The sequence below is a fragment of the Cyprinus carpio genome, chromosome B25 (genome assembly GCF_018340385.1).
Source record: "Cyprinus carpio isolate SPL01 chromosome B25, ASM1834038v1, whole genome shotgun sequence".
In the NCBI taxonomy this organism is placed as follows: Eukaryota; Metazoa; Chordata; class Actinopteri; order Cypriniformes; family Cyprinidae; genus Cyprinus; species Cyprinus carpio.
Genome location: NC_056621.1, coordinates 6,845,505 through 6,867,360, shown reverse-complemented (window position 1 = coordinate 6,867,360; position 21,856 = coordinate 6,845,505). Strand labels below are relative to the sequence as shown.

The 21,856-nt window shown below is 35.5% G+C and overlaps 3 protein-coding genes across 3 annotated transcripts; all 3 read right to left on the bottom strand.

The window, feature by feature from the left end:
- Nucleotides 1-829: 829 nt before the first annotated feature.
- On the bottom strand, nucleotides 830-2,175 carry LOC109050611 (interferon-induced transmembrane protein 5-like). The gene is made up of 2 exons (XM_019068179.2): nucleotides 1,734-2,175; nucleotides 830-1,298 (listed from the first exon to the last, which is right to left on the bottom strand). Exons 1-2 carry the CDS (start codon nucleotides 1,938-1,940, stop codon nucleotides 1,077-1,079), a joined length of 429 nt encoding a protein of 142 aa, XP_018923724.1. The 5' UTR covers nucleotides 1,941-2,175; the 3' UTR covers nucleotides 830-1,076.
- Nucleotides 2,176-2,816: 641 nt separating this feature from the next.
- On the bottom strand, nucleotides 2,817-10,643 carry LOC109050890 (catalase). The gene is made up of 13 exons (XM_042752597.1): nucleotides 10,429-10,643; nucleotides 9,100-9,271; nucleotides 8,132-8,242; nucleotides 7,749-7,879; nucleotides 7,562-7,666; nucleotides 7,355-7,480; nucleotides 6,651-6,842; nucleotides 6,075-6,227; nucleotides 5,696-5,834; nucleotides 4,925-5,055; nucleotides 4,352-4,459; nucleotides 4,104-4,187; nucleotides 2,817-3,403 (listed from the first exon to the last, which is right to left on the bottom strand). The coding sequence occupies exons 1-13, from the start codon at nucleotides 10,489-10,491 to the stop codon at nucleotides 3,341-3,343; spliced, it is 1,578 nt and encodes a 525-aa protein (XP_042608531.1). The 5' UTR covers nucleotides 10,492-10,643; the 3' UTR covers nucleotides 2,817-3,340.
- A 1,403-nt stretch (nucleotides 10,644-12,046) lies between these two features.
- On the bottom strand, nucleotides 12,047-21,721 carry LOC109093836 (synaptotagmin-12-like). Its single transcript, XM_042752602.1, has 8 exons — nucleotides 21,526-21,721; nucleotides 17,484-17,534; nucleotides 17,197-17,390; nucleotides 16,321-16,701; nucleotides 15,277-15,492; nucleotides 14,984-15,104; nucleotides 14,652-14,785; nucleotides 12,047-14,042 (listed from the first exon to the last, which is right to left on the bottom strand). Exons 2-8 carry the CDS (start codon nucleotides 17,524-17,526, stop codon nucleotides 13,869-13,871), a joined length of 1,263 nt encoding a protein of 420 aa, XP_042608536.1. The 5' UTR covers nucleotides 17,527-17,534; nucleotides 21,526-21,721; the 3' UTR covers nucleotides 12,047-13,868.
- Nucleotides 21,722-21,856: the final 135 nt, after the last annotated feature.

Below are 21,856 nucleotides of genomic sequence, written 5' to 3'. Positions count from 1 at the left end.
GGGAGTGAAGGCTGGCAAACAGCTCTGTCATTTAAATGATAAAAATACCAGTAGAGCTGGGAGGGTCCACAGCTGTAAGCACAGGCGGCACAGCTGAACATTACAGAGACACATGAGAACTAAACCACAGCATCCCTTCAGTCTCTAGCAGCAGCTCTCAGAAAGCCTCACAGCACAGAAGTCATGTTAACATGTTCCTCATAACCCAAATAACTTAAGCTTAAACCAGCTTTACATGATTTAGGCTGGTCTAGCTGGTCTTCTACCCAGGTCAAGCTACTTTAAGATTGTGTTGCAGCTGGAGAGTGGCCAAAACTAGCAAAAAGTTGAGCCGGACTAGACTGGGAGACCAGCAAAATGATTTCTCAGCAGGGAAAGAAGGTTAAAGTCTTTTATATATATAAAATATGATGATCTTTTTACTTAAATTACACAGAATTTGCATTGTTTATGGTTCTAACGTGACCCACCTTATAGTTTAACTTCTAAACAAGTAATTTACATGCACAGTATACATGGGAATCATTGAAATGAACCGGATCAGAAGAATCACTTGTTCGTGAATCAAATCTTACATAAGGCGTGGTCACATTTAAGCTCTGCGAAATCCAGTAATTTCAATAGGAATGCACGCGGTCCTCTAAAGTTCCTCACGCAAATTTTCACACACGAATTCGATGCGCTGATTAACAGAACTCTGCTTGGTTTGAAAGTGACTTCTGTGCGAAGTATGCTTTATACATCCCTAAAAAATTAATAATGGACGCTAACGTGACCACTGTAATGATTTATCCCACTGGTGACAGAAATCTGTTCAAAGAGACTCATATTGAGGAAATTAAATATTTTATTAAATACAGTTGAGCCAATTTACTTCATAAAATAGAATTGTAGGGTAGATATGAGTTCATATACACTACATTGACATTAATTCTGAAAAAAGAAAAAAAAATCTAAATAATAATAAATTCATCACAGAGCCAAAGAAAATAACACGTTGATAAAGTGAAGAGAGGGTGAACAGTCCAGAAGGTCTGCAGGAGTTTTTGGTGGTGGGATTGTTCGAGTGGCTCTGTCTACCTGCTGAAGAGCTTCATGAAGCTCTGGAATCCGTCTTCACCGAAGAAATCAAACGTTCCCTCTGAGCTGCCCAGATGAACCACGAGCAAAACCAGCAGACCCAACACCAGCAGAGGAATCAAGAGATTCCAGCCCGATGCCAGAATGTTGTACCACTTCGCTTTGTCAGAGCATTCCTGTGCTGCACGCATGTCGCCCAAAGTCTTCTGATCTCGAGCCTGAAAACAAACAGATGGAAATAAGTCGTCTTTTAACACAAAAACTCCTCAAAAATCAAGGTTCTTCAATGGTTCCTCGCATTAAAGAACCTTCTTACCTTCTCTACCTTAACTGCACTCTTAAAATTAGCATTGATGGTTCCAAGAAGAACCTTTAATATTCATGGAATCTTGAGTTGCTTTATGGTGCTTTGGAGATCAGAAAGTTCGTGATGTTATATTGTTGGTTCTTTAGATGGTGTTTTCTAGGTTCTTTAAAGCATCAGCAGATAATGTTTTTTCTTATCAACTATAGGTTCTTCTACTGGAGGGTAAAACCCATTTTGGTTCTAATTAGAACCTTGATGGTCCATCATGTGACATACAGGAATATTCCTATGTTTGAAAGCCATAAAAAAATGAATATATTCAAAAGACATTTGTGTTTGAGCTCACCTTGATGGAGTAGATCAGAGCCATGAATCCCAAGCAGCAGAAGTTGACGTAAAGAGTGTTACAGAGCGACCAGATCAGGTAGTCGTTTGGTGGCTTCTTGGCCGCATGACTCATGTTGACCACCGTGGAGCCGCCAGCCTTTCGGCCGGATTTACAGTTAGTGAGCGGAGTGCAGTCGTTCACGTAGCTGTATGTGGCGTTATCCATCCTCGGAGGTCAGGGGTCGAAACTCCTGGGAGAATCTGAAGAGGAATTACTGAGGAGAAAGATCAGGACACTACTTATACAACACTGCAGAGGGGTGGAGTCAGAGACAGAGAGCGGTCATTCATTATGTGGTGGTTTCTAGAGAGATGAGGGCAGGGTGCTGCTTCTATACATGGACCCACTTCGACAAAATCTCTAGGTTTGTCAAAAAACGCATAATTAAAATTATAACAGACTATTTTTAAAGAATTCTAAATAAATACAAATGCATAAAAATTCTTAAACAAAGTTTAAACTTATTACTGGGTTAAAAATGTTACGTTACCAAATTTCTGACTCATTTTTTTTTCAAGGGAATGTTATGAGGTTTTAACTTTTTCCTTGAGAAAGAAAAATACAGAGGGGAGTTTTCAGAGGAACTCGTACTCAAACCTGCATCCTCATCGGAGCACCAAAGCTCAAATGTTCAGGATGCATGTGTGCTACAGCAGCACATTTAATAAATAAATTAAAAAAAAATCATTCAAGTTATGTGTTACAAAATACAAGGATCTGGGGTTCCTGTGTAAGAAAATGGCGCCCCCTACTGTGTAAGCACTTAAGGAAAAAAATAAACAATTAAAGGAGAAATTCACTCAAAAAAATTTGTTTTCTCAAAACTAAAGTTTTCTTTTTTTAAACAGAATGCAATATTTTGAGGCTTTAGAAGCCATGCCTTTTGTCTCTTGTGGGAGGAACAACCTAAAATGTATAATTGACTAATTTATCTTAAACTTTGACCTCCATCGTAGCTTTCAAATCTCATGCTCACATGTTTTTAAAGAAAGAGATGAAAATGAAATAGAGAGCAACCAGGATTTAATCCACAACTCAGTCTTAGAGCTCAAATATTCATATTTATTAATTACAAAATGACAAATGGTGTTACATTCATATTATCAGAACTGAATTATATTCAGTTAAAGGCAAAAGAGTTAATTTCTCTTATTTAACATTAAATGCATCAGTAGCCAAGACATAAAGAAAAAGAAAAAAATCAAAAGGCTCACTCAGTATTAATATTAAACATTTGTGTTCATTCTCAGATTATTTTTGGCTATTCTACATTTCGCACACAATCAAAATGCAGAAATCAACTGAAACAGACTGATTTAGTTTGGATAAGCTCAAACTTATGTATATGCATCAAAGGCCTCCATTTGGTTTGACCGCATTAATTATGATTAAGGAATCAGCGCTGTATTTGCTAATACCATTTGTGTTGTGAATTGGCCATATTAGATATGATGTCCATATTTCTACAGCACACAAGGAATGAAATAAGCATCATGACTCTATATCACACTCTATAAGAGAATGAATGTGTTTATATGTGTGTGCAGAGAGGCGGCACTTTGAAATCACATCTTAGAAGCTGCAGCCACAGCGGACGCTCCACCACGAGTATAAACATGAACAGTGTTCTGCAGAGATAAAGAAGACAGAGAAAATAATGCTCATTTCCACCAAAGAATAAAAGATGATCATTTGACATTTTAATCTTGCAATTCTGACTTTTTTCCCTCAAAATTCTGCTTGTCTACAGGTCAGGTGTCTAAAAATACAAAAGAAAAAAAGAACAGAAATACAAAATAAAAAAACAAATCAAAAAAAAAAAAGTAAACAATTGTGTGAGAAAATATATATTAATATTAATATTAATATACTTTTTGTAATATTCTGAATTTATATTTAATTTTTTTTTTATATTTTTTAATTTACATTTTAGTTTTGGTTTCATTTTGTTGTTGTGTTTTTTTATATATATAGCTTTTTAAAATAGAAATATATAGAATTATAATATTTGATTTCAGCCCTCTCAGGTAATTTTTTATGGTTTTACTCATAGCTATAATATTTAAACTTTAACTATAATGATTAACTATAACAATTTTGATACACACTAAAATAACATACACTGTAAAAAAAAAAATTCAAAGTTGTAATTAATACCTTGTGTGAGTACATTTCCCATTTTCCTATTTAGACTTTGACTATTTATTGTACTTGCCATTTCTTTGTAATTAATTGTAGAATTTACTAGCAATTTCTAAGTGAAATTCTTTCACCAAATTTCTTCGGGTGAACAAGAATGTGTGCGAGACTGATGAGAATGTTTTCTACCTTTTTCCCTTCCGTGTTGTATTTATCCAGGAGAGTTTGAACGCGAGTGCCATAATCAGGGTGAACGGCCATCAGGTTTTGCACCTGCAAAAAAATAAAATAAATAATCACATAAATCCATCTGAATGATCTGAAAATCAAGCGTTTTTTCCCCCAGGAATGTTTACATAATCCTCAATAACTGCTAAAGAGAAGTTTGACAAGTTTGCATGACCAAGAAACTCATAGGAACTCAAAAAAAACCCTACCGCACGTTTCTGAATAAACAGTTGAGCTCCTTTCATATGGCCGGCCATGTTCTGACACAGACGCTCTCGCTCAGCTTCGTTCAACACCTCAGTGAAGAAAGTGCACACCTGTGGAACACATCAGAACGGGAAATGTTATAACCGGGTGTGCCTCACACGTCCTGAAAAGGGCAGCTGCAGACTCTTTGATCGCCCCCTGGTGGCTGGCTGCAGTGCAGGTCATAAAGCCTGCCCTCTCCATGTAAACGAATAAGACTTGAGTCAAAATAAAAAAATAAATTACACTTCCAATACAATTTTCCGAAAGATGGTTTTGGTCATTTAAGGCAGTTGTTATCACGCTGATATATAGTCAAATGTTCGTTTTTGTGATAAGTTTGATTTTAGCTAGTAATTTGATGCTTTAAAAACATTGTTTTTATGATTGATTGGGTCTGCAGGAGTTTGGCTTTACTTTTCTATAGTGGAAGGAAGTGGAGACGTGTCGTCCATCTTTTTTTTTACAGTCTATGGTTATAACTCACCATAATAGTTATTATTCATACAAAGACGCAGACAAATTCGCCAACACACCTGGGTCACATTGTCATCGTCTGCGCTGTTGTATCGGGCCACATCAGGAGACACTTTACACTTGGACTCGATGAAGCGCGGCTGGGTATCAGGAGCGCTGAAGCTGTTGGGGAAGTAGTTAGGAGCTCCCCCTGCAGGACATGAAAGGAACTGCTGTTGTTTTGCCAAACCAATAATTCAACGACCAATGAATTGCAAGCGTTTGGGTCACATGTCCTGATCAGGCATTCAAGACAAATGTTGTATTGGTAATCTGAGTCACTTTTAAGAGAGTAAGGGCTAGATTTACTAAACAGGGCAAATTAGCGTTAAAGCGCAATTCCGAGAAAGAACCGAGACACAGCCAGATCATTTCCATAATGACCAGCGCAATCTGCCAAGAGCAGCACAAATTAGGTGCAAATTATGCTTTTTTCGGGCTTTAAATAATGGCGCAAATACTAGTAATTGGACAAGGGGCAAACGTTAGTAAATCACGTTGTGTGATTAATTTTAATGTAAGTTCAGGCAAAAATAACTGACTTAAAGTCAAACTACCACAAATGCATATTCAACAAGGTCAGGCGCAAAAATAACGGTGTCCAAGCCTTTTCAGTGCCAATTCTTCACTGCGCGTCTTTAGTAAATCCTACTATTTTAACACCAAAAGATGGTTTGCACTGGTGCAAGCTGTTAGTAAATCTAGCCCTAATTCTATTTCTTACTCAAAACCAAACCCAATATGTGACATTGTGTCTTGTTCTGCATTGTTTGTTAGTGTGTGTCACTCACCCTGGTTGTCAAACATGCACATGGGTCCGTCTCTCTGGTAGTTTGCCACGTGGGTGCGGTAGGGGCAGTTGACAGGCAGCTGGAGGTAATTCGCTCCGAGGCGATGCCTATGTGTGTCTGGATAGGAGAAAAGACGCCCCTGTGGTGACAGAATTAAGTAATTACAGCATTTAGTCATTCTTGCAATTAGTTATTAGTCACTGACGCTTTAATCCAAAGTGATTTACAGGACACTTTTTACAAGTACGCAGAGCTTAAGTGCTTTGCTCAAAGACAAAATAGTGAACAAGCATCCTTTTGTGCATCATAAGCCTGTGCAGACGAACTTGTGAAATGTGTCTAGGTAGATTGCTTAATAAATTTTGTGACACAGTAGTACCTGCAACATCTTGTCCGGGCTGGGCTCAATGCCAGGCGGCATGTTACTGGGATCAAATGCCAGCTGCTCAACCTCAGCGAAATAGTTGACAGGGTTTCGGTTCAACACGAGGCGTCCCACAGGTATCAGAGGGAAGTCTTTATGGGGCCACACCTGAGAGACACAGAGCCAGTCATCAGGGTGGACACACCTACATACTCATTCTTTATTAGGATTATTTCATCAAAACTATGAAAGAATGCAAATGGAAGTAAGGGAATTGTGTAGTGACCAATTCCAGACATTAGTGAAGTGCACTGGTTCTCAACCAGGATGCCAAGGCCTACATACATACAGCATAATTACATATAATATACTTTACATATAATTTGTTCTATTCATCTTAAAATGCTTCTTTTTTTTTTTTTTTGAGTGTTTTTGCCATTGTATTAGTTGTATTTATGTGTGTACCAGAGGTACATATCAGCCTAAATAAGATGGCCTTCAAATATTGTTTTGGACAGAAGGTGCCTTTAAGTCAAAGAGGTTGAGAACCACTAGCGTAGTGTCTTGAGGTGCATTCTGGGATGCGGAAACCTTAGTCAAATCAAACGGATTCCACTGCCAGTTCTCCGCCTGCTCAAAGGTCATGACTTGGATGTAGAAAGTCCAGGATGGGAAGTTGCCATTGGAGATGGCATTGTACAGGTCTCGGATGGAGTAATCCGGGTCGGTGGATGCCAGACGATCGGCCTCTTCAACTGGCAAATTCTTGATGCCCTGATCAGTCTGAAAGACAAGAACGAGCATTAATACAATGATTTAAATCTAATAATTAATTACAATCATTTTTTAAATTAAAAGATATATTAAAAGTATTTAATTATTATTGGAAAAATATTATTTTTAAAATATATTGTCATATATTAACTTGATTACCTCTTGATTAAATTGTTTTATTAATTAATTTCATTTAGACTACTTTTGATGCTAAATGTGTATTAAATCTGAATTCAGGAAAAAAAAAAAAAAAAATATATATATATATATATATATATATATATATATATATATATATATATATATATGTGTGTGAAAAGAATTTGGGAAATAATAAAATAAATATAAAGAGGCCCTAACTTAAAAGGTGTTGCCTTCATGCAAACAAGTTATGTTTACATTCATTCTCAAGATCTATTTTTGGCCATATCACCCTAATTAAACTTCAAATCTGTTCTGATTGGCTGTGACTTTGTCACTTTGTGCTGCAGATTTTGAACACACAAACAAACAGTAAGTACCTTGTAGTGGAACTTGCAGTAGACCGACTGTCCCTGAGCGTTGACCAGTTTGAAGGTGTGCGATCCGTATCCGTTCATATGACGGTGGCCATCAGGAATTCCCCGATCGCTGAACAGAAAAGACACCTGCACATACACATAAATCGCCATGAGCGAGGTTCAACAGGAACGTGAAAATGCAAAAGTGGGTGTCTTCTGCTGCTGTACCTGGTGCAAAGATTCAGGACGCAAACTCCAGAAGTCCCAAACCATATCCGGATCCTTCAGGTGAGTCTGCGGATTCCGCTTCTGAGAGTGGATGAAGGACGGAAACTACAACACACAGTTAACACACGTGTACTGTTAATACTGGGACGAAGCTCTTGATGGACTGTGTGTGGACTGTGTTTCTCACCAGAAGCGCATCCCTGATAAAGAATATGGGGGTGTTGTTTCCTGTAAGATCCCAGTTGCCCTCATCGGTGTAGAACTTCACTGCAAAACCTCGAGGATCTCGGACGGTGTCTGCTGACCCAGACTCACCCGCTGTAAACAAACAAATACATATTTATCATGGTGCTTTATACTTTCTGTAGGCAAGTGAGCGAGAATATGTTCCTGTCACATTATTTCTGCATGTGCTCTTTACCCTCTTACAAAACCATCTGGCTTCGTTTCAGAGACCAGAGTGCCGTGAATTCAGTTACGAAAGCATTTCTAATCCCAACAAAACAATCGATCCACACAGAGTCCAGACTCCACTAGAAACATTAATAGTATATCCATACAGAAACGTACCCACAGTGGAAAAGCGAATGGCGATGGGTGTCGTCTTTCCCACATGCTCGAACACTTTGGCTTTGCAATAGCGTGTGATGTCATGGGTCACTTCGAAGTAGCCAAACGCTCCTGCGAAGAGACAGAGAAAAGATTTAGCTTGAAGTCCATACGTTCCTTCTAGTACAAGCTCTGAAGTGTCCCAGTATTGTCTATCCAATCAGAACAGAGCTCTCCTGTGCATCAAGACCGTCTGTCCAATCAAATCACAGCACAGTCATGGATTTATCTTTTCAGCAAGATTTTTTTTTAAGAAATTAAACTGTTTTTAATATGAATAATGTTTCTTGAGCAGCAAATCAGCATATTAGAATGATTTCCAAGGGATCACCTGACACTGAAGACTGGAGTAATGATGCTGAAAATTCATTAAAATTACATTTTAAAATATATTACAACAGAAAACTGATACTTTATATTGAAATAACATTTAACAATATTATTGATTTTACTGTATTTCTGATCAAATGTGACCCTGGACTGCAAAACCAGTCATAAGGGTCACTTTTTTTAAATAAATTAAGAAAAAAAATTAACTTATACATCATCTGAAAGCTGAATAAATACACTTTCCATTGATGTATGGTTTGTGAGGATAGGACAATTTCTGGCCAAGATGCAACTATTTGAAAATCTAGAATCTGAGGGGTGCAAAAAAATAATCACCTTTAAAGTAGTCTAAGTGAAGTCCTTAGCTATGCATATTACTAATCAAAAATTAAGTTTTTATATATTTACAGTAGTAAATGTACACAATATCTACATGCAACATGATCTTTTGGCTACTTAATATCCTAATGATTTTTGACATAAAAGAAAAATCGATAATTTTAACCAACACAATGTATTGTTGGCTATTGCTACAAATATACTCGTGTGATTTATTTTGTGCTCCAGGGTCACAAATAAATGCAGTAAAAACGTGTTACCTGCTCCTTTCGCGTGCACGACTCTCTCTGGTATCCGCTCTCGGTCGAAATGGGCCATTTCATCAGTAAAAACCACGTCCTGGACCAGCAGCGGTCCACGAGGGCCTGCCGTCATCAAGTTTAACTTGTCCCCTACCGGGACTCCGGCTCCTGTGGTCAGGACATCTGGCCGCTGGGAAAATAAAACAAAATGAGACAGAATAGCAACAGAAAATCTAATTAAAATAACATTTAAACAAACCAAATCATTTTATATATTAAACACAAATAATACGTATTTTAAAAAGATTATTCAATAGTCAGTCCTTTCAAATCAAATCATATTAGTAATATTTTAAAATCTCAAATATTTACTTTATTTTATATTGTCTGAATACATTATAAATAACATCATACAGTGAACTAAACAAATATTATATAACTATAATGGCAAAACAAATATTAATCTATAGGCATTTGGCCTGAAAATAGTGATTAAATAACTATAATAGTTGTTTATCTACTTATCTGGTTAAAGTTTAATTGTAGGAGAAGTAATTGAGGTTATCTGTCGTGTCCTCGTTAAATAAATAAAGGGACATCGCTTCTCTCCCTTCACTGTTCCACAACAAGGCAAGCGTTTTAAAGATTTGATTCGCTGAGCGAGGTGTCAGTCATGGTATTGACCAATCATGTTAGAGAGGAGTGGGAAGGGGGGGGGACTTGACCCTTTTCCGTCGTTTAAGTATGTCGTTAACCCACTTCAGCTATAAATAAGTTTCACATGAAATTATGTAATAAACCATCTGGTTTTGTGCATTTTTACTTGCAAACCATTACAAATTCAAAACAACCAACAATGCACAAAAATACAGGACCGTAGGGGATGCAGTTTTCAATACGCAAACCAGCACTTGACTAGTGTTTTATGCAATTAAATATAAATATACTAGACAACACATACCGCATTCATGTGTAACAAGTAATAAATATCATAACTATATGATAAAATGCTTTGAAAACATCATGTTTAGCGATACTTGTAGTTTGATTATGCTGTCTCTGTCACTGCAAGCGTAACAAGTATCTCTCTTTCAGATGTGTTTCAGAATAAAGTCACATTTTAAAGCAACCCAACGTTCAGTGTTATTTAGAGACGTTTTGCACATTAAAACACTGAGTAATAAGCAAATACTTGAGTGCTGGTGCATTACAGCCCTGCGACCTTTGGCACAATTTCTCGCAGCGCGATAACCAATTAAAATAAACAATATAAACCTATTTAAAGCACACAAACCGGACTCATATTTAACAGAACATAATATCCACTATATAAATTCTGCAGCAGACCTGAGAGCCACGAGCGTCCTTCCACAGTTTCATCTGATCCGTCGCTTTATCTCTGTCTGCCATTATTCACTCTTCAGTGACAAACCAAACACGAAACAGCGCTTCTGCGGATTTAAACCACTGAGTTTGAGCTCTGTCTAAAGGCTTGTTATTTATTAAGTGTGGTAACAGTCTGCTCTTTGAACCTGAACCCTTACGTGATCACCACTAACTGATATCTATTGGCCACAGTGCCAACCCTACATAATAGAAAAATAGCGAGGGTTTCGAATAAAGATTTTATTAATTATTTATTTTCTTAATTAAGTGGATCTTGATGCTTCGGATTAACCCGTTTAATTTGTTAGTGCCAGAGTAACATTTAAGAAACATTTACCTGATGCTCACCGGGTGGTGTTTGCAACTTGGCTTGAGCAGCCATATTTGCAGCCATTGTTTTTAAACATGTATTTTTTTTTAAACTGCTAATTTGCAGCCATTGTTTTTAAACATGTATTTTTTTTTTTTACATAATACAATACAAATTTAGGCCTGTTTTTCTCTCATATTTCACGCAAGAAAAAAATGACGTCATATGAACCAACGTGATACCTGATACTTTTCTCATCGCTGATAATGCTGGACCAATCGCAATTGTTGGTTATGTCATCGCTACCTCATCGACAGATTTGTTTGGTATAGGATTACTGTAACATTAACCCTTTAACTGTCACCCCCCATTTTATAAAATAGCCATTAAAGTGCACTATCCAAACTTAAATTGTTGTAATTTATGAACACTTTGGAATATAGATCTAAGTTTGGTCTTTTTTTTAAAGTAGAAAATTAGCAGATTTATTTCCTAAAATTAAAGTATCAAAAAGTTATAGAACTTTAAATGTACTGTAAATAAAATGCGCTATATTAATTTTATTTTATTTATTATAAATATTTTACATAACAGGTTTTACTCTAAAATTGGTATAAAATTAAAGCCTTGTGTCTAAACAAGTTATGTTCCAAATTTGAAGTTGATATGAAAAAAATTGAGGTTCCTGTGAGATTTTATTTAGGGCATCATACCACAAACAGCCACTGGGAGCCATCAAAACTCCTTTAAATTTTGTTTAATGAATTTTTCTCTAGATTTCTCTGTCAATTTTACCTTTTATCTCAAAATAACCACCAAATATGGAATCCTGAGACTCAGACCTTTCCAGTGATATGTTTGTTGCCAAGATTATAAAAAGTTTTGATTCTAAAAGACCGTAATGCATTTTGTAATATGACACTTGACACTGCCCACTAAGGGGGAGGAGACCGCCATAAGATTTTAAAGTACCATTTCCATGGTAACGCAATGTCCGATTTCAAAATGGTTTTCACAGGATGAATTTTGGGCTTCTAAGCTTTCAAATGATATATAATTTATGATGATTACTAAAAGACTTTATAGAGAAAAAGGACAACAACAAAAAAGAGCGCCAAGCATCCCACAGGTGGGACAGTGACAGTTAAGGAGTTAAATAACATGCAAACTTGCCGGCCTTGTTATTGTACTTGTAACTAATATTATTTACATAGTACAATACAAATTTACTTTCACATCCCACACAAGAAAACAACAAATGAGTTCATATGAAACAAACCACATAAAGCATTTTTATTTAAACAATTAATTTGATTGCACTGTGTCCTACATTACATGTTCATGCATTGTAAAGTTATGTTTTATCATTCTTTAAATCTTTTAAAGTTCACCAACATTAGATGTACACTGCAAATGAGAATATTGCTTCTATTAGGGTGAGTTTGGCACAGAATGAAGTTCAATGACAAGCTTAAAATATTGTTAGTAGTAAAAATGAATCACGGCATTTGCAGCACTTCATCAAAACAAATGACTTCACTGCAAGAAGCTCAAATCTGATATTCATTCTACAAAACATTTTAGGTGTTTAGGATGAAGGATGTGATTTACGGATTTTGGTATGAAGTTTTTACATTCTGTCATCAAAGGATTTAATTATTGCGGCAGTTAAAACATTTTTACATTTTCTTTCGTGCCGAGGAAAACTGTGAAAGGAAATATATATTGGTTTATACATATTCCAGTTTGATATGAATGCATGTATTTTATGCAATGTTGGGGTAATGCATTACAAAGTACAAAACTACAAAGTACAGGTTTCTGTGATGAAATAAAGTAAGGGATTACTCTTTATTTTCCAGTAATCCAGTAACAGTTACTATTTTGAAGTTACTTGCGCTACATATATGATATTTAATGTACTAAGGCTAATTTAACAACAATATTTAAGGACCAACAACAAATATACTATTGATCAAAAAGCACTTTCTTATATTTTGACATGCTAACCAAGTGTGAGAATGGCAGAAAAGAGTGTCTCTCTTGTGAAATGGGAAATACATTGTACTCTAATATGCATGTTACAAATCCAAAGGAATTCAAATTTATGCCCTGGCAGAAAAAAATAAAAATAAAATAATAATAATAATCTCAGCCACACTGAACTGCAATCTGAATTTGACAAACTGGCCATGTAAAATTAATCTGTTTAAGAATTTTAGAAATTATTAACTGAATTAATTATTAATAAAATAATATCTAATGTTATTAGTTACTGTTCAGAGCAACTAGTAATCACATTGCTATATAAAACATAAGAGGTAATTATTAAAAGACTACTGTTTTTTGCAGCTTCCCCAACACAGATTTTATAAAGTACTCGCCCCCTAGTGGTAAAAATGCATTAGCCAAATTAAATAAATAATTAAATAAAATACATACATAAATATATTTGGTACTTTGATTTAATTTATTCAAATGTCTTAAAATAAACTGAACAACTAAATTAACAAAAATAAATAAAAAGTAAAGCACCTCAATGCTGAGTCTAAGATACGTTATGTGGCTCCATAGTGCCACTATTAGGCTAATAAGTGTCATTGCACTTGCCTGAGAAAATGGACTGGAAGTCCATTTGTTTTTATGCCGTATATTTGTTATTTTAATGTGTTTAAGCAGAGAAAAATAAGATTATTAAAAATCCCAATAATAATAATAATAACAAAAATAAATATTTATGGCCAAACAAATAATTCTTTTTCCTCTTTTATGCTTAGTACAACAGAATGTGGCTACAATTTCTGTCACATTTTACAATCCACCCAAAGGCTGCAGCACACAATCAGCCACCCTGTTATCATATGTAGAAATGAAGTTAACCTGGATAAGAAAACCTGGATTTCAAAGACCCTTACAGATGAGACATCCTGAGCCGCTGATTTCTCTTTCTCTCATTACAGTTCCATCCATCCTCGGGGCAGCTGAGACACAAAGACTTTCTCTTCATATTCAATGTCTTTACTGTTAGGACAGTCAGACAGTAGGCACCATGCAGACAGGATTCAGAGGACAGGGGTCAGGACTCAAGGACTTAGGTCCTCCTGAGCGGGTGCCACATTGAAACCGGTTTCCGCAGGGTCGCAAGCATCTGGTTCCAGTGAGTTATTCCCATTCCACTGGCCTCTGGTCCGATGATCACATGACCTACGTTTTCACCACGGCCATCCTCTGTGCTCTCAGCGACCGTCACTCTCAGAGAGAGATCCTGATAAACACCAACAAACCTTATATACACTAACGATAGACATAGAACACTAAATATATAACAGACAGACAGACAGATAGACACACAGACAGACAGATAGACAGATAGATAGATAGATAGACAGACAGACAGACAGATAGATAGATAGATAGATAGATAGATAGATAGATAGACAGACAGACAGACAGACAGACAGACAGACACTTACAGACAGACAGACAGACAGACAGACAGACAGACAGATAGATAGATAGATAGATAGACAGAGAGATAAACAGATAGATAGACAGAGAGACATAGATAGATAGATAGATAGACAGACAGACAGACAGACAGACAGACAGACAGATAGATAGATAGATAGATAGATAGATAGATAGATAGATAGATAGATAGACAGAGATAGATAGATAGATAGATAGATAGACAGAAAGACAGACAAAAAGACAGATAGATAGATAGATAGATAGACAGACAGACAGACAGACAGACAGACAGATAGATAGATAGATAGATAGATAGATAGATAGATAGATAGATAGATAGATAGATAGATAGATAGATAGATAGATAGATAGATAGATAGATAGATAGATAGAGTATTGTGACCTGCAGGACGATGGCTGGCACTGAGAAGATCATAGCCTCATTGAAGATTGGATTATTATCATCTCTTTTTATGGATGTCTTCTTTTTACTGATCTTCCTGGCGTCCTGGAGCAGGTACACCTTCACAAACGGATCTGTTCACACGGAAACAGACAGAATTCAGTTCAGGATTTTCACACAAAATATTTTTCAAAGCAGCATACGTTCCTGGATTCTATTTCTAGACCAACATTCCAATCAAATAGTTGTTGCTCCAGCCCTAATACTAACTCTATAACTGCTATTCAGTTGATAAAAATATTGATTCAAGAGAATCTAGCTCAGCTTCACACCTGCTGTGGTCTTTCCGTTCGTCCAGACCAGGTTCTTGGCTTTGGCGATGACTATGGTGAGACGTTCTGCAGTCGGCAAATAACTGAGAGACAACAGGATCTCGCCGACAGCGTCCACAGCCTAAAGAGAAACATCAAATCAACTCAAACAAAAAAATAGATCAGTTTTTGAACAGCTTCTATGAACTGACCCCTCTGAACAAAATTATTCACCACAATTTGAACTTTCTGTTACTACGTAAAGTGAGGACACTGTAGAAGAGAATGCACTTTTTTTATTGAATTTCATTCACCTTGTTGATGTCCTGCAGGTAGAGCCAGGCGTTAAACGGCCGGAGCGCCAGGTCCAGATCTGACAGTTTGAGTTCTGCCACTCCAGCACTGATGCTCCGTTCATCTGAATCCACACCAAAGGTGGAGAACCGCAGACTGTTCTCCTCCAGATTTACTGAATCCAGTGGAATAGAGAAGCGCTCGTCAAACATCACGGTGAAGGCATTTCTCTGGACCTGCAGAAGAGAATAAAGAGAATGAGACGTTTCACTATCACTGATGATATTAAAGGGGACATGGGATGAAATTTTTACTTTTGCAGCTGGTTTCTACGTAGGTTATACGTATTAGTCTATTCACTTGTCTTGTGTATATGCCATTAACGATGTTTATATGGTAATTTCACTTTTAATGATTATTTTACACCCCTTTAAAGATTCCTAAAATTAAATTGGATGTTTTTGTAATTTTAAAGACTTCTATATTTAAATGAGCTCAGTTCTGATTGGTTGACCTCTTTGCATATAAAATATTGTTGTTATTGTTAACTAATACTAAATCAAAAACTTTTCATTAACAAAAACAATTTTTAATAAAGCATAAAAATATATAATTATTAGACGAAAAACCTACACTTAAAGACCTCATCTGAAAATTAGAAATGTTGACTTGGTAACTAACTGAAATAAAATTTAAAAAGTTGAAGTATTAAAATGACTAATAAAAATAAAATTTAGAAATATTAAACAAAACAAAGCTAATCAAAATGACAAACGTATATATAAAAAACAATACTAAAACTGCCAATAAATGATAATTAAAAATGAAAAAATTAAATTGAAAGCTAATTCAAAATATTAATAAATACTATAATTGTATATATATAAAATAACACTGATATTGTTGCTGAAAACTACATAGACTTTGAAATATTAATGTGTTGATGGTTTTGATATCAATATGTGTCAGTTTCTTTTGTAAATTAATCTATTAAACTTTAATATCAAACTAACAGGAAAAATCCATATTTGTCATGATAAAGCGTGAATCTTATGGTTTAGTACCTGCGTGGCCCCCAGGCTGATCTGCTGAGGGACCAGCGTGACGGTGATGTAGCAGCCCAGGAAGTTCTCCTCCTCCTTCTCCAGCAGGTCTTTACCCTGGTGCAGTGAGACGAGCAGAAGTGAAGCCCGGGTGTCCACCTCCAGCGTGACCTCCAGCTGTCCCACTGTGAACTCGTGCCCGAAGGTTTGAGCGATAGAAGAGATGGAGCACAGCGATTCAGAGGATGCTGAGCGGTTCAGGGTGCCTCCGCTCGGATCCAGCTCTCGACTCATCAACTCCAGCGTTCCCAGATCCCGAAGACCATCTGGAGTGTCCAACAGCTGGAGACTCGGCTTCCGGCTCGCAGAGGACGCCCTCCGCTGGTTGGAAGCTGCAACGCGCTGCATGAAAACCAGTAAGTATCATATTATAAATGCAGTATTTTGTTTTATTTTTTGTTTTAGACAAATTATTAATTATTATAATACTTATGTATTGTAAATTGTGTGTATATATATATATATTATTATTATTATTGTTATTATTTTTATTATTATTTAAATTATAAGATTAAATTTAAATTACAATATATGTATAGTCTTAATATAATTTATTCATATAATTTTATTTTTAGGATTTAAGATTTAAATTAATATATATAATTTTTTATATTGACATTACTATATAGATAGATAGATAGATAGATAGATAGATAGATAGACATAAATTCCAAATAATAATTAATTAAAATTCAATAAATTATATATATATATTATTTATTTTTTTATATATATACTTTTTAATATAATTATAATATAATTAATTTTAATATACTTATATATTTTTTTCTATTAAGATAAATTTAATAATTTGCAGACCCCATGTGGTTTGATTACCTTCTGTCTGACCTCAGAGTGGGAGGAGCCATATTTCTCCTGCAGGTAGCGGTAGTGGAAGTTTGGGTACGGAGATGGAGTCGGGAAGGAGCCGGATTTATATAATTTCCACAGATTCACTATAACCACAGTGAACAGAACCAGGAACCCAAACACAAACAAACACACCTCCCAGCCAGGCGGGTTCAGCACCACTGACACACACACACACACACACACACACAATCAGAAACTCACTTAGAAGTACTCATATGAAATCAAGAGGCGTATGAATGATGACTGCTCACCGCTCAGATGATATTCAGAAATATCCTGACCCTGCACAGACATAGTGCCACCTGAAACACACAGCACAACACAACACGTTCTTAAACACATCATTCATTTAACATGGTAACCAGAGTTACCACAGTTATTATCACAAACTATAATATATTTATGACCTACTTCAGACAGTGCCTTACAAGTAATATACTGTGGTTGTGCTGTGGTAAAGTAATGGGTTCCTACAGTAAGACCATGGTACTATGATACTTTTGAATTCCAAACATATTCACAATTCTTGAAAGAATACCATGGTATTCCTATTGTAAAAATCAAGAAATACCATGCTAAAACCATGATAGCATCACAGTTCATGCAAAAAAGGCCAGAAAAAATGATATTTTCAAGTCACAATAAAATAAAATAGAAATACCATAGTATGGTATTACCAAAAAAACACACAAACAAACTAACTAATTAACAACCAAAAAAAAAAAAAAAAGAAATTCCAAAAAAAAATTAAAATAAAAAAATAATACCAAGGTAAACAACCAAAAAATCCAAAAATACCATGGCATCACCAGGTAAAAAAGTGTTTAATGTTTTTAATTGTGTGATGGTGCATGCAAATAATTGTCCAGAAAAACATGTCATAATCATGAATCATATCCAAATAACATTAAAATACTACAGTATTACCATGGTACATATAAAAAAATACCATGGTATTAACATGGTACATATATAAAACCAATAAAAACATGGTTTTTACCATGGTACAAGTAAAAAAAAAAAAATTAAAAAAATGTATTCTTTAAAGAAATCATATTACTGTAGTAGTAAATTATTATTAGAATATCTTTGCATTGTAAATTATTATACATAATATTTAATATTAATTAATAAAACATATTTACTTTTTAATAAAACAAAATGAATATGAATAAATTATTATATATAATTTTTATATTAATACTATATAGTCTATTCTTTTACTCTGTTAAATTCTATTCAGACATTTATTTTAATGATATATATATATATATATATATATATATATATATATATATATATATATATATATATAATGATAAAAACACATTTTGTAATTTGTTTCTCAAATTTTCTGTGGACCCTTTGCAGACTCCAGTTTGGGGTATTACTATGGTAAATGCCCAAAAGACATAGTACATGTCTACATTTTAATTAGTATTTATATAATAATTTGTATTATCATTATTACTGTTGCAAGTGGTATAATAAGCTTTCAGAATCTTTCTCTCCCTTTAATTTATTTATTTTTTGATGACAGTGGTGACTAATTAAAAGTTACCACAAGAACCGCCAGAATCTGCGGTCCTCATGGATAACTTTTATAAGTCATAAACAATCCGATCTTTCCCGAGAGAAAACTTCAGACAGGAAAAAAGTGAAGCTAGGTATAAAAAGAGAGAAAGTGAGAGGCGTGTATGCTGTGAGTCACACTGAGACTTGTGGGAAATCAGATGAAGGGAGCAGCGGGAGCAGAGAGAAGACTTCTCTAGAAGATTATGACAACGGGCCAATTAAAGCTTCTGAGACGCTCTCACAGCGCTCACGAGGTCACAGCCGCGGGGTTATGAGCGCTGGCTCGGGGCATTATGGGTTTCACATGTCTGCTGTGAAATGAATATGTGTTGAAGGTGTTCTGTCAGGAATATGAGCAGCAGCTCTGTGTTACGGCCCACGCTCAGTCTGTAATGACTACAGGAGCACAGATGGACACACACACACTCTTGGATCAGTGATACCGTCTGGACGCAGGAGCCAGTATCCCAAAATAATTTCCCACATGGCACATTGACTTGTGAGCTGCAAACCGTCATCTTGATAAACAATGAATCATGGAGCAGAAATCCCAAACCTGCTTTCCTCAGTTCGTTTTGCTTTGTTTCCTTTCAGGTCGTGTAGAAAAGTAACGATCGCTTCTCTTGCTGTTTATGATGCCATTAGTGAAATAAGATTGAAGTGGTTACATAGAGGTTAAAGTCTTAACAGACCTAAAGGCTCAGCTAAAAATAACATTTCTGTCATTATTTACTCAACCTCATGCAGTTATTTTGGTATTCTTTTTTTTAGTAGGCTATTGTTTATACACTATTATAATATTTATTAATATTTGTAATTTTTTGCTTTCATTTTAAATTTTATTTTAATTTTATTTTAACTTAAATTAAGATTATTTTGTTTAGTGATTGTCATTTTTATTATTTTTTTAATTATTATTTAGCCAATTTTTCATTTTCAGTTTCATTAGTTTTCATCCTTTTCAATCAACATACACAGTATGCTAGTTTATTTATTTTTCAATCATATATATATATATATATATATATATATATATATATATATATATATATACACACACACACACACACACAAATCAAATATAATATATACACAGTATGCTAGTTTATTTATTTTTCAATCAAATATAATATATAATTTTAAAAAAGAATAAAGGATAAATTAAACCAAAAACCAAAAATCACTCAACCCAATTCATTAATTAAAAATAAATACTATAATATTATATAATAAAATAATATTTTAATTAAGTATATTTTAGTCTTCATTTTCATTCATTTTCCAGCCTTTATTTATTAAAAAAACATACTAATTCATTTAATATATTATTATTTTATTCTATTTATATTATTATTTAATATTATTGAATTGTGTGTGTTTTTTTATTATTTTTTACATTTATCATAATTTAAATACAATAATCTAGATAAAATATATACTATAAAATATATAAAAAATACAAATTAAAAAAATAATTTAAACAAAAAAAAGCAACAAAAAAAGAAAAAAAAAAAAACAAAAAAACAAGCATTTATATTTTTATTTTAAACCATTCACTTTTTATGGGAAAATAGGACATTTCCCATAAAATCTCTAATTTGTATCATTGATGCATGGGGGGGGTTGAAATATCCCTTTAAAGATCTGGGGGGGGGGGGGGGGGGGGTTGAAACATCCAAAAAAAAATCATTATCCACCAAATGAAATATCCCTTTAAAGATCTGTATCCATCTTCCATGAAACCCTAAAAGCAAAGTTAATATACTGGAAAAGCATCTAAACTGATTAATCCTTGAAAACAGATTGATTTTCTTCTAAAAGCCTCTGCACCGACCAGCGCGGGTATTCCAGGAGCCCCGAGCCAAACTAAATCACGAGAGCTAATCAAGATGCTGCAGCGCTAATCATTCACATATGATTGTTTTCCAGCGGACAGCGCAGCTCTCAGAGCGGATGAAATAGGGCCCGAGATCAGGAGCGGCTGCAGGGGCTCAAGTCTGCACTGTCAGCTTCTCTCGAGCAGGACTGAAGGGAGCGAACGCGAATAAATCAAGCGTGCTTTTAATCTCCAGAATGACTCCTAATAACACTTTCACTGAAACACAGGCGACGAGAGGTGCTGCCTGCAGGAGCAAGAAACCTCTCTGTCTGGAGGAAGGACAGCCGGAGGAGGGGAGGGTTTGGGGGTTACAACCCTACCAGAACAACAGACACATAATATAAACAACGACAAACCCCAATAACTGACGTACACAACGCATTAGACACAAAAAGTGCACAAAACTCCCAAAATACAGATAAAACTAACACAACAAAACAAACACACACACTGTTTTCATCTCCCTGCTGTTGTACGGGGGCCGCAGTGTTTTATTTGACCCTTGGGTATTAAATTAATGCCCCCATCAGAGGAGGGTCCAATCACGATCACCATGGCAACCACCCGAACCGCGGGCACGCGCACTGCATCAGCACGTGAACGGGCCTGAACTTCCAGTTCCACGTCAAACCAAAACCAACAGGCAGAAAACGCATGACAATAATTATGCATGTCTGAAATGCATATTGCATACTAATAAATCACTGTATGAAATAATATGCATATCTATCTATATATATATATATAATGTAGGATAAACTCGCGACATTTGCAGCATATGCATGTGAAATATGAGCGCTCATAAACAGCAGATTATGAGCGCTTATGTGTGCTCTTACCTTGAGCAGTGTCTGTTTCACCCGCTCCTGCTCGCGCACACTTTCATCCATCAATTAACGCGCATTACAGCATCAGAGGCACGTGCAGGACCCGATCGCTTCTGACGCGCGTTTAGATCCGATCAGAAAGTGAGTCTGGGTTTTCCTCTGCGCATGATGAAGATCTGAATGCAGGAGTCCCACCCCTGCAATGCAAAAGAGGCTAGAACACACACACACACACAAACGGACGCGCGCGCACGCACACATAGACGAATAGGCAGAAGAGGCTAGACGTCACACTGAATATTTCTCAGGGTTGATTAAGGAGCCCTGAAGTCTTGGCTGCAGC